The 18530-nt window shown below is 48.1% G+C and overlaps 1 protein-coding gene across 2 annotated transcripts in view; it reads right to left on the reverse strand.

The window, feature by feature from the left end:
• Positions 1-18530, reverse strand: part of DIS3L2 (DIS3 like 3'-5' exoribonuclease 2) — a 225168-nt gene that overhangs the window by 68650 nt on the left and 137988 nt on the right. For both annotated transcript variants that reach the window (XM_090050664.1, XM_090050665.1), the window contains 2 exons: positions 18257-18364; positions 9954-10187 (listed from right to left, as the gene is read on the reverse strand). In XM_090050664.1, coding sequence (XP_089906790.1) covers positions 9954-10187; positions 18257-18364 — 342 coding nt within the window. The remainder of the gene's footprint in view (positions 1-9953; positions 10188-18256; positions 18365-18530) is intronic.

Below are 18530 nucleotides of genomic sequence, written 5' to 3' on the forward strand. Positions count from 1 at the left end.
ACTTCCTTGCTACAGCTGCTATTTTACTGTTCCACTGACCCCATCCCATAATATAGTGCCAAGGAGTGACAGTCAGTATAGCACGTAATGAAGAGCAAAGGAGAGGAAACATCCATTTCTAACGAGGTGCATCTGAGCTGCAGCACTCCCTGCCTTCAGAGACGAGGATCATCTCAGTTGTTGGTGCTGGGCCTGCGGCGAGCGAGCTCCTTCACCACAGCGGACAGCGCTGTGCAGAGGAACAGGCGCGTTTCACAGAAAAGGAGTTCCCCTTCCGAGGAATCAGGTGCTGGCCAGTCCTGAAGCAAAGTGCCACGTGCAAGCACAAGCTGATCTCGCGCGTCGCACGCTTCCACTCCCCCAAGTGAAACGCGGCCTCTGAAATGAGCTCGCATGACCGCGTGTCCTTCTTGCTACGTAACGGGTCCAGGGGTAAGACAGATGATGCAAGCCCCTCCTAGAGACAAAGCCCCAGCAACTTTGCTTTCAAAACAAAGCAACAGGCTGCAAACTATCAGTGCACATTACTTCAGAGACCCTGGGCCTGGCCCTGAATCATTCGTGCTATTGCCTGAAAAGGGGTTTAGTCCATGAAATAACCCAGGCAGCGGCTGGTCAACAGCCTGGGATCCAGGCATGTATCTTGACTCACTGTGGCTTCAAGTGATGACCTTATGGCCTGATCTCGGAGGTGGCAAGGGAGCAACAGGGCTCAGCTCTGCAGACACACCAGCCCATTCACCCCAGTTTTAAAGGCAGGGGAGATCCCTTCCTCGCCCCGCAAGTAGGTGATGAGGTTTGCTCCGAAGAGCTCCGAGACCCGCTGATGACATGAGTGACGGATGTGCAAACTGGTATTTGCTTTAATGGTTTTCACACTGGAAGTGAAATTGGAAAAATATCACCGAGTGGAGCTACTTCATCTGCCTTCCCTCCCCAGGGGCTGCCTTTTGCCACGGCACGTTTAGCTCTTCCACCGCTCCCTGGCAGGTGAAACAAAACAGGCTTTGACAACGGTGCGCCACGTGTTCGGTTAGGGCAGACCGGTCGTGTTTGAGGCTGCATCACTCAGCACGTGGTGACTCAATGCAGCGCGGATGATGGATTAGCCATGCAGCCAGCTATAATTAATACCTGGGGAAAAAAAAAGCCCTTGTCAAGTTTAGTTTGAATACGTGATAAAGGGAACCTGAAACAACAAAAGGTTTTGTGATGACGTCCGCGTACAGTTCTGCAAGAAAAACACCGGCATCCGACAGGAGGGCACTGGAACGGGGAATGTTTCTCCAGGACAAAAAAAAAAAAAAGACATTTACCCTGCCATTCAGCCTGCACACACCTCGACACAAACACATTCTTGAGGCTTTTGTTTCATCAAAGCTCTTATCAGGCTCCCCCAAGAATCAGTTTGGTTCTGCTCCATCGAGATAAAAGAGGCTCTAGGTGCAAACACTGGTTGAGAAAAGCAACAGCCTCCCTTCCTATCATACTCAGCAATGCCACAAAGTTGTGCTCAGCAGTAGCCTTCAAGCATCTCTTCACCTTACTGATCACCTCCATGTTTCAGACGCTTTCTGACATCCTGAGGTGCCACACTTCAGTTCAGCTGTTTCAAAGCAAGCTGGCTTGCTCCAGGGGAGCCACGCACAAAGAATACTTCAACGCACACAGCCAGGCTCCACCTCGGTGCAGCCATTCACAGACTGCCATGTGTACCTGCGGAGCACCCTGCCGTGGTGGGCAGTGACCACGAAGAGCATGCAAATGCCCTCAAACCTCAGCCACAGCAAGAGGACGATTATGCCCAGAGCGTGCCTGGTTGGGATGGAGCTAAATCTGAAAGGGAAGGTAAAGTACTGTGCTGAATCTGAAGAAGCACTGCCCAGCCCATGCCAGTTCTAGCAAGAAAGCCTCCTGCATAATGCTGAAGCACAAACATGTTCAATGCCAAAGCCTGAGAAAGTCAGATGGATCGGGGTCCCTCGTTGCGAGTCTGGGGCAGAAGGATCCGTGGCAGTGTTCCAGGGTCGTGGACCTTTGATATTTTAACTCAAAACCATGCCGGCCACACACAGCTCGTGTGCAGCAACAGAACAAAGGACTTCCCGTCACAGCCTCATCTGCTCCTGCTGTGAATTTTTCTCCTCGAGTCACACCTGTCACTGAGGCACCCAAATCCCCCAGGGGAGAAGCAGCATCATCACATGCATGCCATTGATGGGCTGGGGATGAAGTTCAGGAATAACAAAGAACCTGTTTCCACATAAATATGTGCACTGATAAAAGGAGAAGGAAGATAAACCAGGCCGACAATGCAAGACCTTGGACTACAGGCTGGGAATGAGGAAGGTGTTCGACTGCCCTCTCTGCCACTGAGTCACTGGGTGGCCTTGGAGAGGTCATTTCACCTCTTTCCAGTCTAGTATCCTAATCTGGGAAGAGGAGAAAGTGAGCCTCACCTGTCGCTTGCTTTGAGGGTGGTGGAGGACACTCTACGGCAGTGATAAATATGATCATCAGAACAGCACTGTGTCTAAATTAAGAACATAAAGATCTGTTTCAAGGATGCAGCAGCTGGGCTTTCAGGCGCAGGGCACAGAGGTGGGTCACTTGGCTACTTGGAAGTGCGGCAGAAGGCAGGGTAGCGTAGCACCACGGGGACTTGCTGGTTCAGAGAGGCACAAGCTTTCGTAGGCAGCAATCTGTTTCATCAGATGCTCCTGGTGAAGTAGGTTGTTGCCTACGAAAACTGCCTCTGAATGGGGCACAGGCCAAGACTCCAGGACCAGCTGGGATAGTGCAAGCCACTGGCAGGCGGAGCTGCCTGTCCAGAAGTAAGTGATCTGCAAATAATGGACGGACCTCTGCATCTGACTTAGCGATTACAAGATTTATATTAGTTAGAGAGAAGAAACAAAGCAACTTGTGTGCTCCTTGACAGTAAATTCATCCCAGAGTATTGCCATCGTTACTTTCCTAGACACATCTCCTGGCAGGACACAGAACTGCAGAGGAGCAGGGCTGAAGGGACCTCGGGAGGTCATCGAGGCTAACCCTCCGCCCAAGGCAGGATCAGCCCTGTCCAAGTCATTCCACACTAATCCACAATGTAACCTCTTAGTAAAACTACCGTCCAACCCTGACACAACACAGGTAAAGCAGGGGGACTACACTAGCCACTCCTGCTTCTGCAAAACGTTGTTAATATATACAGGCAGGCCTCGGACTTGCGACACAATTAGTTCCTGAAAACCACGCCTTAAGTCGAAACGTTGCAACGCGGAACCAATTTTCCCATAGGAAACAATGTTATAAATGGGGGATTGATTCCTGAACCACAGCCCGATACCCTATTTTCACCAAAAATATCCCAGAATTTTGTAGTCAATTAATTATAGATGAATAATATAGCTACATTAATGTATTTCTATTGTAAATGGCAATCCTATTGATTTGGAAGGACTTCTTTGAGGTGACTTTGCAGGGCTTTTTGAAGGGCTCTTGGCTGGAGTCTTCTCAGGAGTCCTGGCTGCAGGTTTCTCTGGAGTCTTGTTGGCTTTCTTAAAGAAAGTGTTCAAGGAGGTTTGGACAGCTGTTCTCCAGGGAGATGAGCGACGCAGCGAACTTGTTCGCTGGCATGGTGTCACATCGGATCAAGCGCTGCAAAGTCAAAACTGGTGTTGTCAAGTTGAAACAGGGTGTCAATTTATAAACGGTATAAGTGTGACACATTGTAAGTCAAAATGTTGTAAGTCTGTACTCAAAAGATCCCAAGCTGAGACCGTGATGTGATCCCCGTTACAGAGGAAGGCAAAGTGTCCCCCAGTCCATACCAATATGACCAGGGGGTAAAAATTTCTCCCTGACTCCAAATACAGCTTTGGTCTAACCCTAAGTGGAGGGGCAAGCCGCTCTAGCCAGGAGCCTCTGGCTTTAAGTCCCATGCGGGGATACCACAGCCACTGCTTGTCCTCCAATGCCAATGCACATGTCAAGTGGGGCTCTGCGCCCAGGATATTGGTGGCGAGACCCCACTCTCCAATCCCAGGCTCCTATGGGAGCCCCCAGGACCAGACAACCCAGCTCCGCAAGCTGTATGTTTGACACCTCTGCTCTAGCTCATGCTTTCAGGCTGCTGAAGTGCACGGTCACGGGAACTCCTCTGCGTTCTACACGTTTGCAAGGACAAATTCATTCCTGATGAAGCACGGGCCAAGGTGGGATCTGGCACCGCACGCCACACCTTGGTGCCAAATGTACCTTTTGCAGAAGCAGGACTGGTTGTTGTAGCTCTTTTCAGACTGCAAAAACCAGAAAAGGCAAAGCTCCTTGTGAGAAAGGGGCAGGACAGGGTGGCTCTGCTACTCATGGGACACTGTCTGTATGCACCAGTTATGGCCAAGTCATTTCTGACTCTCTCAGAGGGTCCCTGCCTTGAGACAGCAGACCAAAGGCACCCCACAATCAGACCAGCCAGTGGGTGCCTTGAAAAAAAACCTGACTGCTGAACTCACTGGCGCCTGAGCCACTCTGACTTTCTTGTTGTTGATGCACAGTACTTGCAGCCTCCTCCTAACCCAGCCATGCAGCATTTCAGACATCTTCCACACCTACACGCCAGAGCAAGACACACTTCTACACCTTACCTTGCATACAATGTCACCTTAAATAGGAGTCGAAGCCGCAGGCTACCTCCGCATTGCAAGAGAAGGAGAAGTCCCATGTTCATCTGCTAATGGTCTCAGAGGGGAAACATGAGAAAGCAATTTCCTAGCATTGTTTCCAACCAACATTTATCTGGGAAGATTTTAATTGAGATAGTAATTAATCTTCGGCTCTTGAGTGATTCAATTATAAAGCATAAGTGGGGGCCATTGTCTAAAAATAGAGGTTCTCTATCTTTGCTTGTTGGAAACAATCCTGTGAACCGCCACCACTATGCAGATGCTGTCACATCCTGACCTTCTTTGTTCTCATTTCTCTGTGCAGCTGACACATACAGTCCACCCCTCAGGGCCGCCTGCTTTCTATGACAGGTCTCTCGCTGCCAGCTGAACTGAACCTGGAGTCAGGTTTATGGACACCTTGGAAATGGTACGTACACTGGGAATTTCCCAAATGCGTCGGAGCTCTGAGAATCTGTAAGACAACTCCATGTTTTTTGATATCGTGAATCACTTAGTAACACCTTCTGGTTCCTCTTTCTCACTTCCCCAAGCTCCTCGTGTGTGCCTTATTCCACTGTTACCAGCATTCATGAATCCCGTCTTGTTAGTGAACTGAAGCTGCTATCTGGGATAAAAATGTCAAGAAGGCAATCAGCCCCACTGTAAGCAAGGGCCTGAAACACTAAGCAAAGAGGCTGCACTTACTCTCTCTAAATTCATCCACTTTGATGAAAGCCTGTTACAAACTACAGAGCAACACAAACCCCTCGCCTGCAACAGGACCAGCCATCCATGACCACAGAGGAGGTAACCTTTTGTTTGCAGTTTGGTTTTTAACCAGAGTAATTCTCTGATACCCCTCATTTTTACTTGCTTCCTTTCCCTTTCTGCAGCTTCCCCCAAGCATCAAAACAAGTGATGAGCAGTCTCCGCAAACAGCTTGGTGCCAGTGGCACAAATCGATTTACTGCAAATGCGGTTTTGATTGTTTCCACGATAAACCTCCGTCACCAACTCAAGCACATGCGGATGGGTGCTATGGAGAGCAGCCTCACAGAACAACAAAAGCCATCAATCAACTCCAAGTCAGCTGTTTAATTATGGGGATCATAAAGATTATGATCCAATTTATTTCCGGCCTGGATGTGCATAGGGCATTTTTCCAACCAGTTCTCCTGTGGATAACGCCCTCTGTGGTTCATCTTCAGGCAGTTAAAGCAACGAACTACATTTATAGTAGGCCTCTTGTACATGGGCTTTTATGTGAACTTAGAAACAAACGTACTTAAAACAATTCATTTGCTTCTCTGGCATTTATGGCACCTCTTGCTTTTGCATCCAAGTACTCCAGCTCTGAGCAAGAGAAAAAGCATTATCGTTTATCATTATGGATTAGACCAGGGCAGATTTCCCAGAAATCAAGTTTTATTTGTCCAATCATGAAAATGATGCTGCACTAAGGCATCTGATTTGGGATGCTACTAGACTACACTCCAGAGCTATGAGGGAGCGCTGACAGAAGGGGCTGGGTGTGCCAGGTGAGGAGAATGGACTGGAAAAGGTGATGAGGGAGAAAAGCAAGGCTCCAGAATGCAGCACGTGTATGGCTACATGTTGCAAGGGAGGATCACATTCAGTGGAGCAGGATTTCTTTTCTCCAGCTCATGGCTGGTGGACTGAAGCTTAGAGGGAAGCCTGGAAAAGGGCTGGCTGGAACGGATAGCCAGGGACAGTGGGGTATCACAGATAAGGGGGATGGGAATCTAGGCAGAGGGCTGCAAAAAAGGAATGAGAACGGGTTGAGGAGGCAGCAGGGATTCAAAGTCAAATGCCCGAAGGGACAACTGTGCTCACACGAGTCTTACCTCTTCCAGAAATAGAGAACTCATCTTGTAGACAAACCTTAGCTCTTGGTTTAAAGGCTTCCAAAGACAGTGGATCCATCACTATACAAGGTAAGTTGTTTCAGTGAAAAATTATCCTCACTGCTTAGCACTCTGGCCTTATTCTGAGTCAGAATTGGTCTAGCTGCAGCCTCCAGCCCCTGGACATGGTTATACCTTGATCTGTCAGATGGGAGACCCCTCTTGCATTAGAACTTGATGCCCATCTAGATCTTTCAAGCATATGACTGAGCTGTATCTTCACCTCCTTCCTGAAAAGCAAACTAGCTTGAGTGCCCTCCGTCTCCTGCCACAACAAGGGACAGCAAAGATTCAGGGCAGCAGAGAAACAACACGGCTCAGGTCCGAGGCAGAGCAGCAAGTCCGACCCAAGCACTGCCACTGCTTCTCCTCGCTGCCCAGCCCTGGCACAGGCAAAGCCCCTAGCTCCTGAATGCCACCAAAGCCCCCCCAGCTCTACAACCCTGATCCAATGGCACCGTGGGTCATAAGCCGCCGACCCCTGTACTATGAGGTAGATTTCTGCTCCTTTCACCTCCCTTGTCTGGACTCTTGCCACATTTTCAGCGTTTTTGCTGACATGTAGATGGCAGGGTTGCATCTGGTATTTCAACAGGTGCTGCACCATGCCAGATACAAAGGTAGCACAGCCTCAGCTGGCTGGAGGGTGCAGGACCACCTATCCAGGGTAGCTGGTAAAAGAATTATCTAGTCAGGAAATGGCTGGATGCCATGTAGTGAAAGCTTTAACTGACAACTTTCTCTAGAGCGGCGGTGTCAAACATATGGTCCACAGGCCAGATCCAGGCCACAGAGCCCCATGATCCAACCCTTAGTGCTGCCCCACACAGAGAGCTGGACCGGCTCGCCATGACCAGGACATGCCTCTTATTTGTGCAGTAATACCTCCAGCTGAGTCATACCAAGGTTGTAACAACAGTCAAGCTTACCGTCCATACCGTACCAAGCTTACCATACGGACCATACCGTACCAAGCTTACATCAACAGGCAAAACCGTATATGACCCACGGTCAAAAGCTGGTCAGGTATCATCTGATCATCATTTAGACAGGTATCGTTAAAGACAAAATTGCCAGACTGTATAAATGTGCCCACCGTATTCAAGCATCACAGTGTGGCATCCAATCACATAACTGAAGATACCAAGAGCTGCAGTGGGAAGAGGATTAATTCTTGGAGATTCATGCCGAGTTGGGCGTGGCCACTCTCTCGTCATTCAGCGTTTGTTTAATTACGAAGAAACACACATCGACACCCTTTGCTGACTCGGCTAAGATTTTTCTATGGGCACAAGCATTACGTTTCACCAATCCTGTCCAGCAGACGAGGGTTATTGCTATCTTATAGAAGAGCTGACCGGGGAAGTGAAAGCCAAGCCAAGAGTCCTAACGGATCGGTGGCAAAGGAGTTCCGATTCCCAGCTTCTTGCTCTAAGCAACAAACTAGCGTGTCTCCTCAGGACTTTAACAGGAACGATGAAAAAACATCCAGGTGGCAAATATCATTAGCGAAACAGGAACAGAATCACCAGGCCACCAAGCTCCTGGTAGAGATGTCCAATGCTGAACACAAGGCAGACCCCAAATGTATTTTTATGTATGGGAAGACAACCCTTTGAGAGAGAAAAACCCTTTGAGAGAGAAAGCAGGGAAGTAATACGTCTCTTAACAACCTCCTCCCTTATGCTATGGGATGATCGTTTCCTTTGCTTTCATGTTTCTTTGGAATCTGATAATGAATTGCTCATGGTTTCCTACCAGAGATTATCTGCCATTGTTTAGGATTTACATTACTCAACAGGAAATCCACGAGAGGTCCTGCGACTGGAAAGGTGCGTTTCCCAAACTGACCCACCCTTGCTTGCTCAGAGCTGGGAAGCGGATCTCCTACAGAACTACACCCAGGTTAGCAGAGCACGTCATGGGAACAAGAGCTGAGGCCTTCTAATGCTGCTACGTTAAAAGTGACATATGCTTCCTTCGCATCAAACAAGATATGCTCTACCCATCAGCACGTGCCTTTGGGTTCATCTTGCTCTCTTCAGCAGTAGCCATCTGCGTGACCTTGGATTCTTTGTTGACTGCTGATAATGTTATCTGAGCATGTACAGCTCCCCACAGAGCAGTCCCCATGCCTATATGAACAAAGGACCCATGAGTGCAAAATTACCCTTGGTTAAATTCACACTGTTAATGTGTGAAACACCTCTCTAGAAGCCACCTCTTGCTTTGGGAACAAGATTCTCTGAGCAAGGAACAGTGCTCATGGGAAATAATTCAGTTTGTGATATAGAAGCCCACAGGGGACTGTAATTAGGCCAAACTAATTCTTCACTGTGTTGTCAAGCAGGTTTTAGAATCCTAGAAAATGAAGGTTGGAAAGGACCTCAGCAGGTGACAACTAGTCCAACCCCCTGCTCCAAGCAGGACCAGCCCCAACTACATCATCTTGGCCAAGGCTTTGTCTAGCCAGGTCTTACACACCTCCAAGGATGGAGAGTCCACAAATCAAAAGGCGACAGTTTAGTGCAGCAGTTACCCCCGCACAACTGATACGATCCCAAGGAAGAAGTCATTTCATTTATCCCCCCTTCCCATATACACAATTCAAGTCTCTTGAGTTGCAGTTCAGTTCTTTGCCCTGCACCCAGAACTGAAATGAGTGCAGTGGGAAAATGTAACTAATTCAAGCCCAATGTAGCAGAGGGAACCATGCTTTGGAGAAGAGCCGGCTTTATGGCAGAATGCATGCTCACGGCATCTAACTTCCTTGATCACATGGCTGTATCATTATCATTTATTTAAACGTATTAGATACTTAGCTACAGCTTTATAGGTGTTATAAGAGCTTGTGAAGAATTCAGTACGAGTGCTCACATGTCACTGAACGTTTTGTCCAGGAGATTTCAACAGGATTCCCTCTATGGTTCCCTACTGCACTGGTGCAATGTGGGGCAGTGATACTGCGAAGAAAACTTGGACACACAAACTCACTGTTTTGCTTGAGTCTCATCCCTGCTTGGAGTCTCTAGACCGATCAACAGACCACAAGAGTCCCACTTGGCTTTGCTGTAGTAAACCACAGAATCATAGGTTTTGATCATGACCTCAAGGGTAACCCAGCCCACCCCCCTGCAGAGAAGCAGAAATGCTTCTCAGAGTCATCTTTCACCAATGCTTATCCAACATCTTCTTGAAAACGGAGTGAAGACGATTCCACAGCTTCCCTGGGACTCTATCCCAGTGTGCTGCTGTTCTAACAAGAAGGAAGCTTCTTCTGCTCTGTACTCTAGGTCTGCATTGCTGTAAGGCAGCAAAAGACCCCAGGGCAGCCCCAGATCCACGCACAAGGGTTACTGACCTGATCCAAACGAAGGGCACCATCGATGAAGCGTTGCTTGCGCAGCTGCTTGGCAATACGGTGGAGGTTCAGCACTGCCCAGTGAATTTCCTCTATCGTGTGCTGGGGAGAGATGGGAGGCAGCTCCTCCGGTGAAAGCACCTTCTCGGGGTGTTCGATCATGCTCTGTGCATGGTCGTAGCTCAGCTTCACACAAGAGCAGATGATGGTTCGCCCGAACCATTCATCGAGGATCTGCAAAATCAGAAAATGTCAGAATGCAGCAATTAAACGAAGGGCAGGCTTCCAACCTTCCCCACAAGCCCAGGTCTTTCCTCCTCATACCCACAAAAATTCCAGGTCAACTGACAAGGGGCTTGTGTGCACCACGGTAGGAGGCATTCAGGACACAGACAATGGCACTGATATTGTTATGAGCAATCTGCTAGAAACTGGGTGGTTGTAGCTACTCAGCAACAGACTGCAGCACACCCTCTACTCCAGGGCTGGGGCCAATAAAGGCCATAAGGCTGAGCATGTGATGCTCCACTTGGACACAACAGTTCCAGCTGGTCTAGACAGGGGACTGCCCGCTGGGACCTTGATCCTGGACATGCCTTCAGGGGCTCCACTGTAGAAGCCCATGAGCTGTGCCTGACCACCCATGCTCCAGACCTACCAATCTCTGCCCTTTCATTTTACTCGGTCTTATACCCGTTATTCAGGCCTGAATTCAACCCAAAGTACAGCAAAGCAACAAATGCTCAGGAAAGTACATATCTGAGTGTTTAAAGCTCTTCACAGAGTAAGATGGTTTTATCTGCCTCCATCACATAATGATGGGCATCTGACATTGTCTATGGAAAGAGACTCTGTCTTTGATGGAAACCAAGGACATTTTACACATTTTTTTAAAGCTTCTGTCCTTTTTTTTCAACAAAGCTCCCTATTCAAAGTTACGGACATTTCTGCAAGGTAACTAAGAAGCTGCAGTCTCTTTTTAAACCTGACACCATTGGTAAAAAGCAAGTGGAAAACAAGTAGCCGAATAATGAAAAGTAAATTGTTCCCATTTGACTAGACCAAAAAAGTGGTTCTGCACCTCAAAGCTTTTTGCTCCAGGCTGAAACAAGCAGTGAACAAGACTGAGTTTCCGCTGTTGGAGAGGAGATCCATCTCATGTTGTTCCCAAGTATCAAATCCTATGTACATAAGGGAAACCTCCCTTAGCAGGGCATTCATACTGTTAGGTGTTAGCTCCCTCTTCTAACCCTAACTCTTGATAATAGTTACATTAAAAACAGGGCGGGTTTGATTTAAATCAAAACTGGATTTAAATCGCAATTTAAATTACTGGCCAGGAAGCCTCAACTTAATCACTATTTTCTACAAAAAGTGAATTCTTGTTGTTTGATGTAACCTTTGTTCGAGGCTATAGAAACAGGCTGCAGGACAGTCAGCATACACTCTACGTTTCTCTTTAGCCCAATGTTGAGAACTTTGGCTATGACAATGCCATCTATCTTAGATTTCATAGATTTCATAGACATTAGGGCTGGAAGGGACCTCGGGAAATCATCGAGTCCAGCCCCCTGCCCAAAGGGCAGGAAGTCAGCTGGGGTCATAGGATCCCAGCAAGTTAAGCATCCAATTTACTCCTGAAGGTGTTCAATGTAGGTGATTGAACCACCTCCGCTGGCAGGCTGTTCCAGACCTTGGGGGCTTGGACAGTAAAGAAATTCTTCCTTATGTCCAGCCTGAAACGGTCTTGCAGGAGTTTGTGACCGTTCGACCTCGTCATCCCTTGGGGTGCTCTGGTGAACAAACGTTCCCCCAGATCCTGGTGGTCACCCCTGATGAACTTATAGGTGGCCATCAGATCACCCCTGAGCCTACGCTTTTCCAGGCTGAAGAGTCCCGTGGCTCCCAGCCTGTCATCGTAAGATCTGTTTTCCGGACCTCTGATCACGCGCGTGGCTCTCCTCTGGACTCTCTCAAGCTTCTCCACATCCTTTTTGAATTGTGGAGCCCAAAACTGGACGCGGTACTCCAGCTGCGGCCTCACTAAGGCCAAGTACAAGGGGAGAATGACTTCCCGGGATTTGCTCGAGAAGCATCTATGGATGCAAGCCAGCGTTTTGGTCGCTTTACTAGCCGCAGCATCGCATTGCAGGCTCATGTTCATCTTGTGGTCAATGATGACCCCCAAGTCTCTTTCTTCTGTAGTGCTATCCAACGTAGCACTGCCGAGCCTATAAGGATGCTGCAGGTTTTTCCTCCCAAGGTGGAGAACCTTGCATTTTTCAGTGTTAAACACCATCAGGTTCTCATCCGCCCATTTGCTGAGCTTGTCCAGGTCAGCCTGGATCACCCGCCTATCTTCTGGCGTAGATGCTTTGCCCCAAAGTTTGGTGTCATCGGCGAACTTGGCCAGTCCACTCCTGACTCCAATGTCCACATCGTTAATGAAGATGTTGAACAGGATGGGTCCCAGGACAGAGCCTTGAGGGACCCCACTGGTCACAGGGCACCACGATGAGTGACTGCCATCAATCACAACCCTCTGGGTCCGACCACAAAGCCAATTTCCCAGCCAGTGGATCGTGGTGGAGCCAAGGCCGCAACTGGCCAGTTTGGCCAAGAGGTGATCATGGGATACCAGATCAAAAGCTTTTTTGAAGTCAAGATATATGACATCAATCTCTTCTCCCTTGCCCAGGTGATAGGTCACCTGGTCATGGAAGGAAATGAGATTGGTCAAACAAGACCTACCTGCAACAAACCCGTGCTGGCTATCCCTTAGGATGTTAGCCTGGGCCAGTCCATCAAGGATGGCCTCCTTAATAAACTTTTCTAAGATCTTCTAAAATCTTGTCACAATTGTGTTCACAAATTGTCATCAGATTAGGCCAGTTCTCAATATATCGCTCAGAACAGTCCACTACTACTTTCTATTGCACGTCTTGTGGGAGAATTAGTTTGGCTCCTCCTGTTCTCTTCAGAGCAGCTGCTGGAAAGTGCCTGTTACAGAAGTATTTTGCAGTTTCAACAGAATTCTGCTCAAAATGTTCCTCTTCTGTTTCTACTGCCCCTCCCTTCTTGCGTTTATCTCCAGACTCCTCCTCCTTGCCCAGATCTACTCCACCCCCAACAATCCTGTATTTATCCAACTTCCTGACACTTTGCACTTTTACAGAGAGGTAAGGGTCTGATTCTGCACACACAAATTTGCAGACAGACAACAGGGCCGATGGGTAGGAAATCAGGTCTGTTCTCTCTCATCTCCATATACTGCAGTTAGCAAGGATGTTACCTCTAGAGACACAAATCCACACAGATCTCTTTAATGGGATCTTCTAGACTGAGCACCAAGTCCCACTGGGTCGAGTGGCTTTCTTTAATCTTTATTAATCTATAGAGGAGCCTCAATATGTCACATGAATATATTGTCTCAAATAGTATAATAGAAGTTATAATCCATATTTCATGATAATATCTTTGAGCTTTAACATAAATGAAATCTATCTTTATATAGGTTTATTTTTTTAAAGCACCTGAACAAATTAAAATATGATTAAATAAAAAACTAAATTAAATTTTTAAAAAATCAGATTTTTTAAATATTACTTTTAATTATTGCTTTTTATCCACCCTGATTAAAAGCAAGGCATTTATCAGTGCTGGTTCTTATCATGGTAAGGGCCAAACATTTCAGTGAAAGCACAAATTTTGTCTTTCTGGAGTGGGGTTACTTCTGGGCACATCAGTATACATTAAAAAGACAAAGGATCGGATAGATACTTTATTAAGGACTTTGTCCCTCGTTTGTGAGCACAAATCAGACACCTGCATTCAGAGCCACATTTTGATAAGAATGAGACAGCAGGTAACGTGGGGAATCACTATGCAACTTACAGAGAGATCTGAGAATTTTTTCCTCTCATAAGCAGGCCACAGCTTCTCCAAGTGGGAATGATGTTTTATTGAGGAGGAGAGGTTCAGAGCGGTATCGCCATCCTCCCATACTAGACGGCTGGATGGGAGGAGTACACACACACGGTTCAATCTAACATGGGGACATGGTATGAAAAAGGGCATGAACCAGACTGGTTCTCTGTAAAGTGTATGCTGGATGACTATTTTTCATCAAAAAGAGGCAGGTGAAAACACCAGCTGTATGTGTGAACAGGCACAAACAAGTTCCATGGCCTTCATGCTTGTAGTAAAACTGCACATGAAAGTTTCCTCATTCAACATCCATGCATGCAAGTTTGGAAAGAAAATTTCCATTGACTACAGTAGCAACAGAACAGGTACCACCCAGCTCTTAAGTAACACTTTCCATCACTAGACCTCAGCATGCTTTACCAAGAAGGTCAGTATTGCTGCCCTCATTTTTCAGATGGGGAGAACCAAGGCTGGACGGGTGGAGTGACCAAGATCACCCTGCAGGTCAGTGGCAGAGCTGGGAATAAAAAAAACAAGCCTCCTAGACACTGGAACAGGATTAATTTAATCTGGAGAAGAGAAGACTGAGGGGGGACTGAATAGCAGCCTTCAACTCCCGGAAAGGGGGTTTGAAAGAGGCTGGAGCTGGACTGGTGTCAGTGTGTGCAGATGACATGACAAGGAGCAATGGGCTCAAGTTGCAGCAAGGGAAGTTGCAGTTAGATATTAGGAAATCTCTCACAGTCCCGTGAATTTGCCTGTATCAGGTATCGGGTACCGTGGCATGCAGCCCGGAAGATCAATCAGAATACGTATGATCAGAGGCTGGCCAGCTTCAGGGCAGCATATAATGCTCTTTAGTAACAGCTGGTGCTGAATTCCCCTTCTGCACTCAATGGTCCATCTCCAGTCTCCGGAGGCAGCTGGGTTGTCTGCTGCACCATGCTACATCTATTCAGTAACGTGTCTGCTGCAACATGCTATATCTATTTTGGCTCGTGTGCATCTCCTTGTACCTGAAGTATCTTGTACTTGGACACCGCCGTGATGGCGTCCTCATGAATATCTCTAATGCTTCCTTTAATTGAGGCTGACATAGAGGCATCAGTTTCCCTGTCTGCTTGAAACAGGTTGAAGATACATCTTGCCCAGTATAATCCAAGAATCCCTGGGGGTGTCCACTGCTGACGCATGCAAACACTGCAGCCCAAACTCCCTGTGGCTCCAAGCCAGGAAGTGCAGCTGAGTGTACCAGCTGTCTCCAATCAGTGGGTTTGCCTCCCTTATTAGCAGAAGCAGCAGTTGCACTGTATTTGACACAACACCGCAAAGAGAGGAGAAAGAACTGGATCTCACCTAAGGTATGACTGTGCGCAGCACGCAGCCCTGGAATTGCAGGGAGAGGCTGCATTTCAGTAGTAATGAATGCTCTGTTCCGGACACAGTGAGGCCCAGCTCATGAAAAGTGTTGCATTGATATAACCACACTGATACGTACAATCCTTGGGAAGGATTTTCAGAGAGGATTGCTTCCTACTGAACTCATGGAGCTACAGACAACGCAGGGCAGAATAATGCCACAGAAACAAGTCACTCCAACATAAATTAGAGTGGAAGCTTAAAGCACATCAACAGCTCAGTGCCAGCTGCCCGCGGGCATACTTTTACCAGGGCTAAATGAAAGGTGGCTCAGCCAACTTTCCAAGGCATCAGACACACAGGTAAATAATACTCTCAGTCACTCTAGATAATACCCTCTAAGTTCACACCATATCGTACCTCGCAGTACCACATTTGTGTGACACAACTAACCAGAACCTCAGGCAGCACCTGGCCTGTTACATTCATGGATAAAACTAGACAAGCTTTGCTGTGCCGCAATGAGGGACAGACAACAAGAAGGCAGCTGACTCCAGACAGAAGCGAGAACCTGACACTGCAATCAAGTCTCATCCAATCTGCAGGCATCTTACTGGCAGGCATGTTAGCACCAGGTTTATCGTGTTGCAGGCGTGAAGACAAAGTGCTGAAAAGGCCTTGCTGATTGTGGTCCCAGCTGCATAAACTCAAGATTAAAATATGGCCTTGATGACGAGAAGGGGCCTGGAAGACCCCATGGCTCCTAACCGTGGAAGGGCTCCGTCTCCATGCTCCATCACAGGACTGGCAGAGGCCAGGGGGGGCACATCTAGTCCAGCCCCCTGCTCCAGGCAGGATTGCCCCTGTCTAAACCATCCCAGCTCAGCGCCTGTTAAACCTGCCCTTAAAAAGTTCTAAGGATGGAGATCCCAAGCGTCTCCAGGTGATCTGTTCCAAGCCTTCCGCCTCCACAGTTCCCAGGCAGAACTCAAGGCTCAAAGACCACGCACAGCAGGTGGGCACTCACCTGTCTGCCCTGGGATCGGAGGGCAGTAACACTTAAGGACAAGCTCTGATCAGAAGGCCTGTGGTTGCAAATTGTTAGGATGACAAATGCTCATTAAGTGGCCTCTGATTCTTATCCAAACCCAGTGCCCCAGGCGCAGCTTGCAGGCTGCAAAGGGCCCCAGGAGAAACCCAGTGGTGAGCTTTCCTTAAGCAATCAGGCTTGCAAAGGGAAACCCTCACACTGATATCAGAGCACTTTCTTCCTGGAAAGCAACTGACCTCAAGGATGACTATCTCCGGGCAGGGAACACACCAGGACCCCTCCCAAATTTCTAACTAAACACTGTTCTAAGCCTGAACATACCTCAAACCCCAAGTGCCAGATCGAAGAGGTAAGATTGAGCTGCTCATTTAAACAATAAAAAGAAATCAAGCGTCAATTAAAGAGCACTCAATGGTTAAGTAAAAGGCAAAGTATACTGGCATTACACCCTAAAAGTAAGTAGTGTAGGGCTACAGAAAGTGACACTCAGGGCCCCAGGCATCAAAGCCCTTCCCTAAATTCCACAGCCAAGCCTGAAGGTAAAAGTGAGCTAGCTTTAAGTCTGGATCCAGAGCTGCCACTACAGGATGTAGTTCAGTCCCGTTGGCAATACAAACAAAAGGGGATTTCTGAGTTGCTGTGGAGCAGTGCAGACACCGTCATGAAGCAATGCTAACCTCCACTGTAAAGATCATTTGAGAGCCAGCTGCTCCGACAGCCTTTGCAGGGACACATGGACAGATCCGAAAGGCACTTGTGGGGAATCGGTGTGCTTGGGATACAGAAAAACTCTTTCTGAAGCTGGTCAGGAATGGGTCAGTTGCAGCCAAAACAGCTGGTCTCCCAAGGGGCAGACTGCTGTGTCAGAACCACAGAAAACGAGGGTGGGAGGGACCTCGGGGGTCACATCTCGTCCAACCCCTGCTCAACGCAGGGACAGCCCCAACTACATCATCCCAGAAAAAGCTTTGTCTAGCTGGGCCTTAAAAACCTCCAAGGATGGCGAGTCCACAACTTCCCCGGGTAAATTGTTCCGGTGCTTCACCACCCTCCTAGTGAGAGAGTTTCTCCTAATATCTAACCTCAACATCCCTTGCTGCAATGGAAACCATTGCTCCTCGTTCTGTCACCCAAAAGGAGATGGGTGAGGTCTAGAGACATGCAAAATCCAAGGAGGAAACAACAGCTTTTCCACAACTGCCATGGGACAAAAAATGAAGCCTAGAAGCACATAGATAACGGGGTAGTTTACTGCCCCGGACAGCAGGAGCTGGCAGCCGACCCCCACCCCCAATTCAGCACCCAAGGTTGGCCCATGTCCCACTCACCTCTTCAAAACACGCTACTGCCTAGTGGGCTATAGCATGATGCCGCCTACTAAACTGGTGGCAACAGGCTGCAAGTGCTTCCCTGAAATACTGCAGTGCAAAGAGAACATGGACATTCACTCGCCCACTGCTTACCCAGCCTCCCGGACCCCGCAGCACCTCTTAAAGAGGGCTGTAACATTATATACCCAGTCACATCATTTGCAGCTGTGTAAGATTAGTCTGGTCTCATGGTTCAGGGTGGAAACTGTTCACTGCAGGGGTCAGGATGGTGAAGATGAGACTGAATGGACGGGAGCCTTGATACAGTGCAGAACCATCCTATGGTCCTAAAAGTCATTCTCCCCTGTCAGTCACAAAAAGCAATGTCATTTCCTGGCCTCCCTATCTAGCACGTTAGGAAAATATTCCGTAATGTGGTATCTGTGGAAGTGCAGGCTTCACCAAAGAGGAGAGGCACTTCTCAACCCTTCATCGGTGCTCGTTCTGGAATTCTTCTTTCTTTAAAGGGTGGGAGTGCAATTAGAGTCTGGATCAGACTATGATGGCCAATGACTGGCCTCAGCATATTCAAGGGGCACCCTTGCCAATACAGGGTGGCCAGCACAAGTAAAACAGCCAAGCCCATGCAGGCTTACCTTGCCTTCTGGAGTCAGCTTCCACAGAACAGAAAATGTCAGTCTGTCTCTCATGGGGTTGAGGCTGCACAGCTCTTCACAAAGCAGCTTGGGAAGCATGGGAATGACCTGGAAAACAAGACAGTAGGTGTGAGGACATTCACTTTGTCATGGACTCTCCCAGCGTGCAGCTCCCCAGGACTTGCAGCACTCCAGCAAAATGTAGGGAAAAGGGCTGAGTAAAGTCGCCGCAACAGAGAACCCGTCATCCTTCTGCCACTGCTAAGACACCGGG

The sequence above is a fragment of the Crocodylus siamensis genome, chromosome 6 (genome assembly GCF_052110815.1).
Source record: "Crocodylus siamensis isolate JL-2025a chromosome 6, ASM5211081v1, whole genome shotgun sequence".
NCBI classification, from domain to species: Eukaryota; Metazoa; Chordata; order Crocodylia; family Crocodylidae; genus Crocodylus; species Crocodylus siamensis.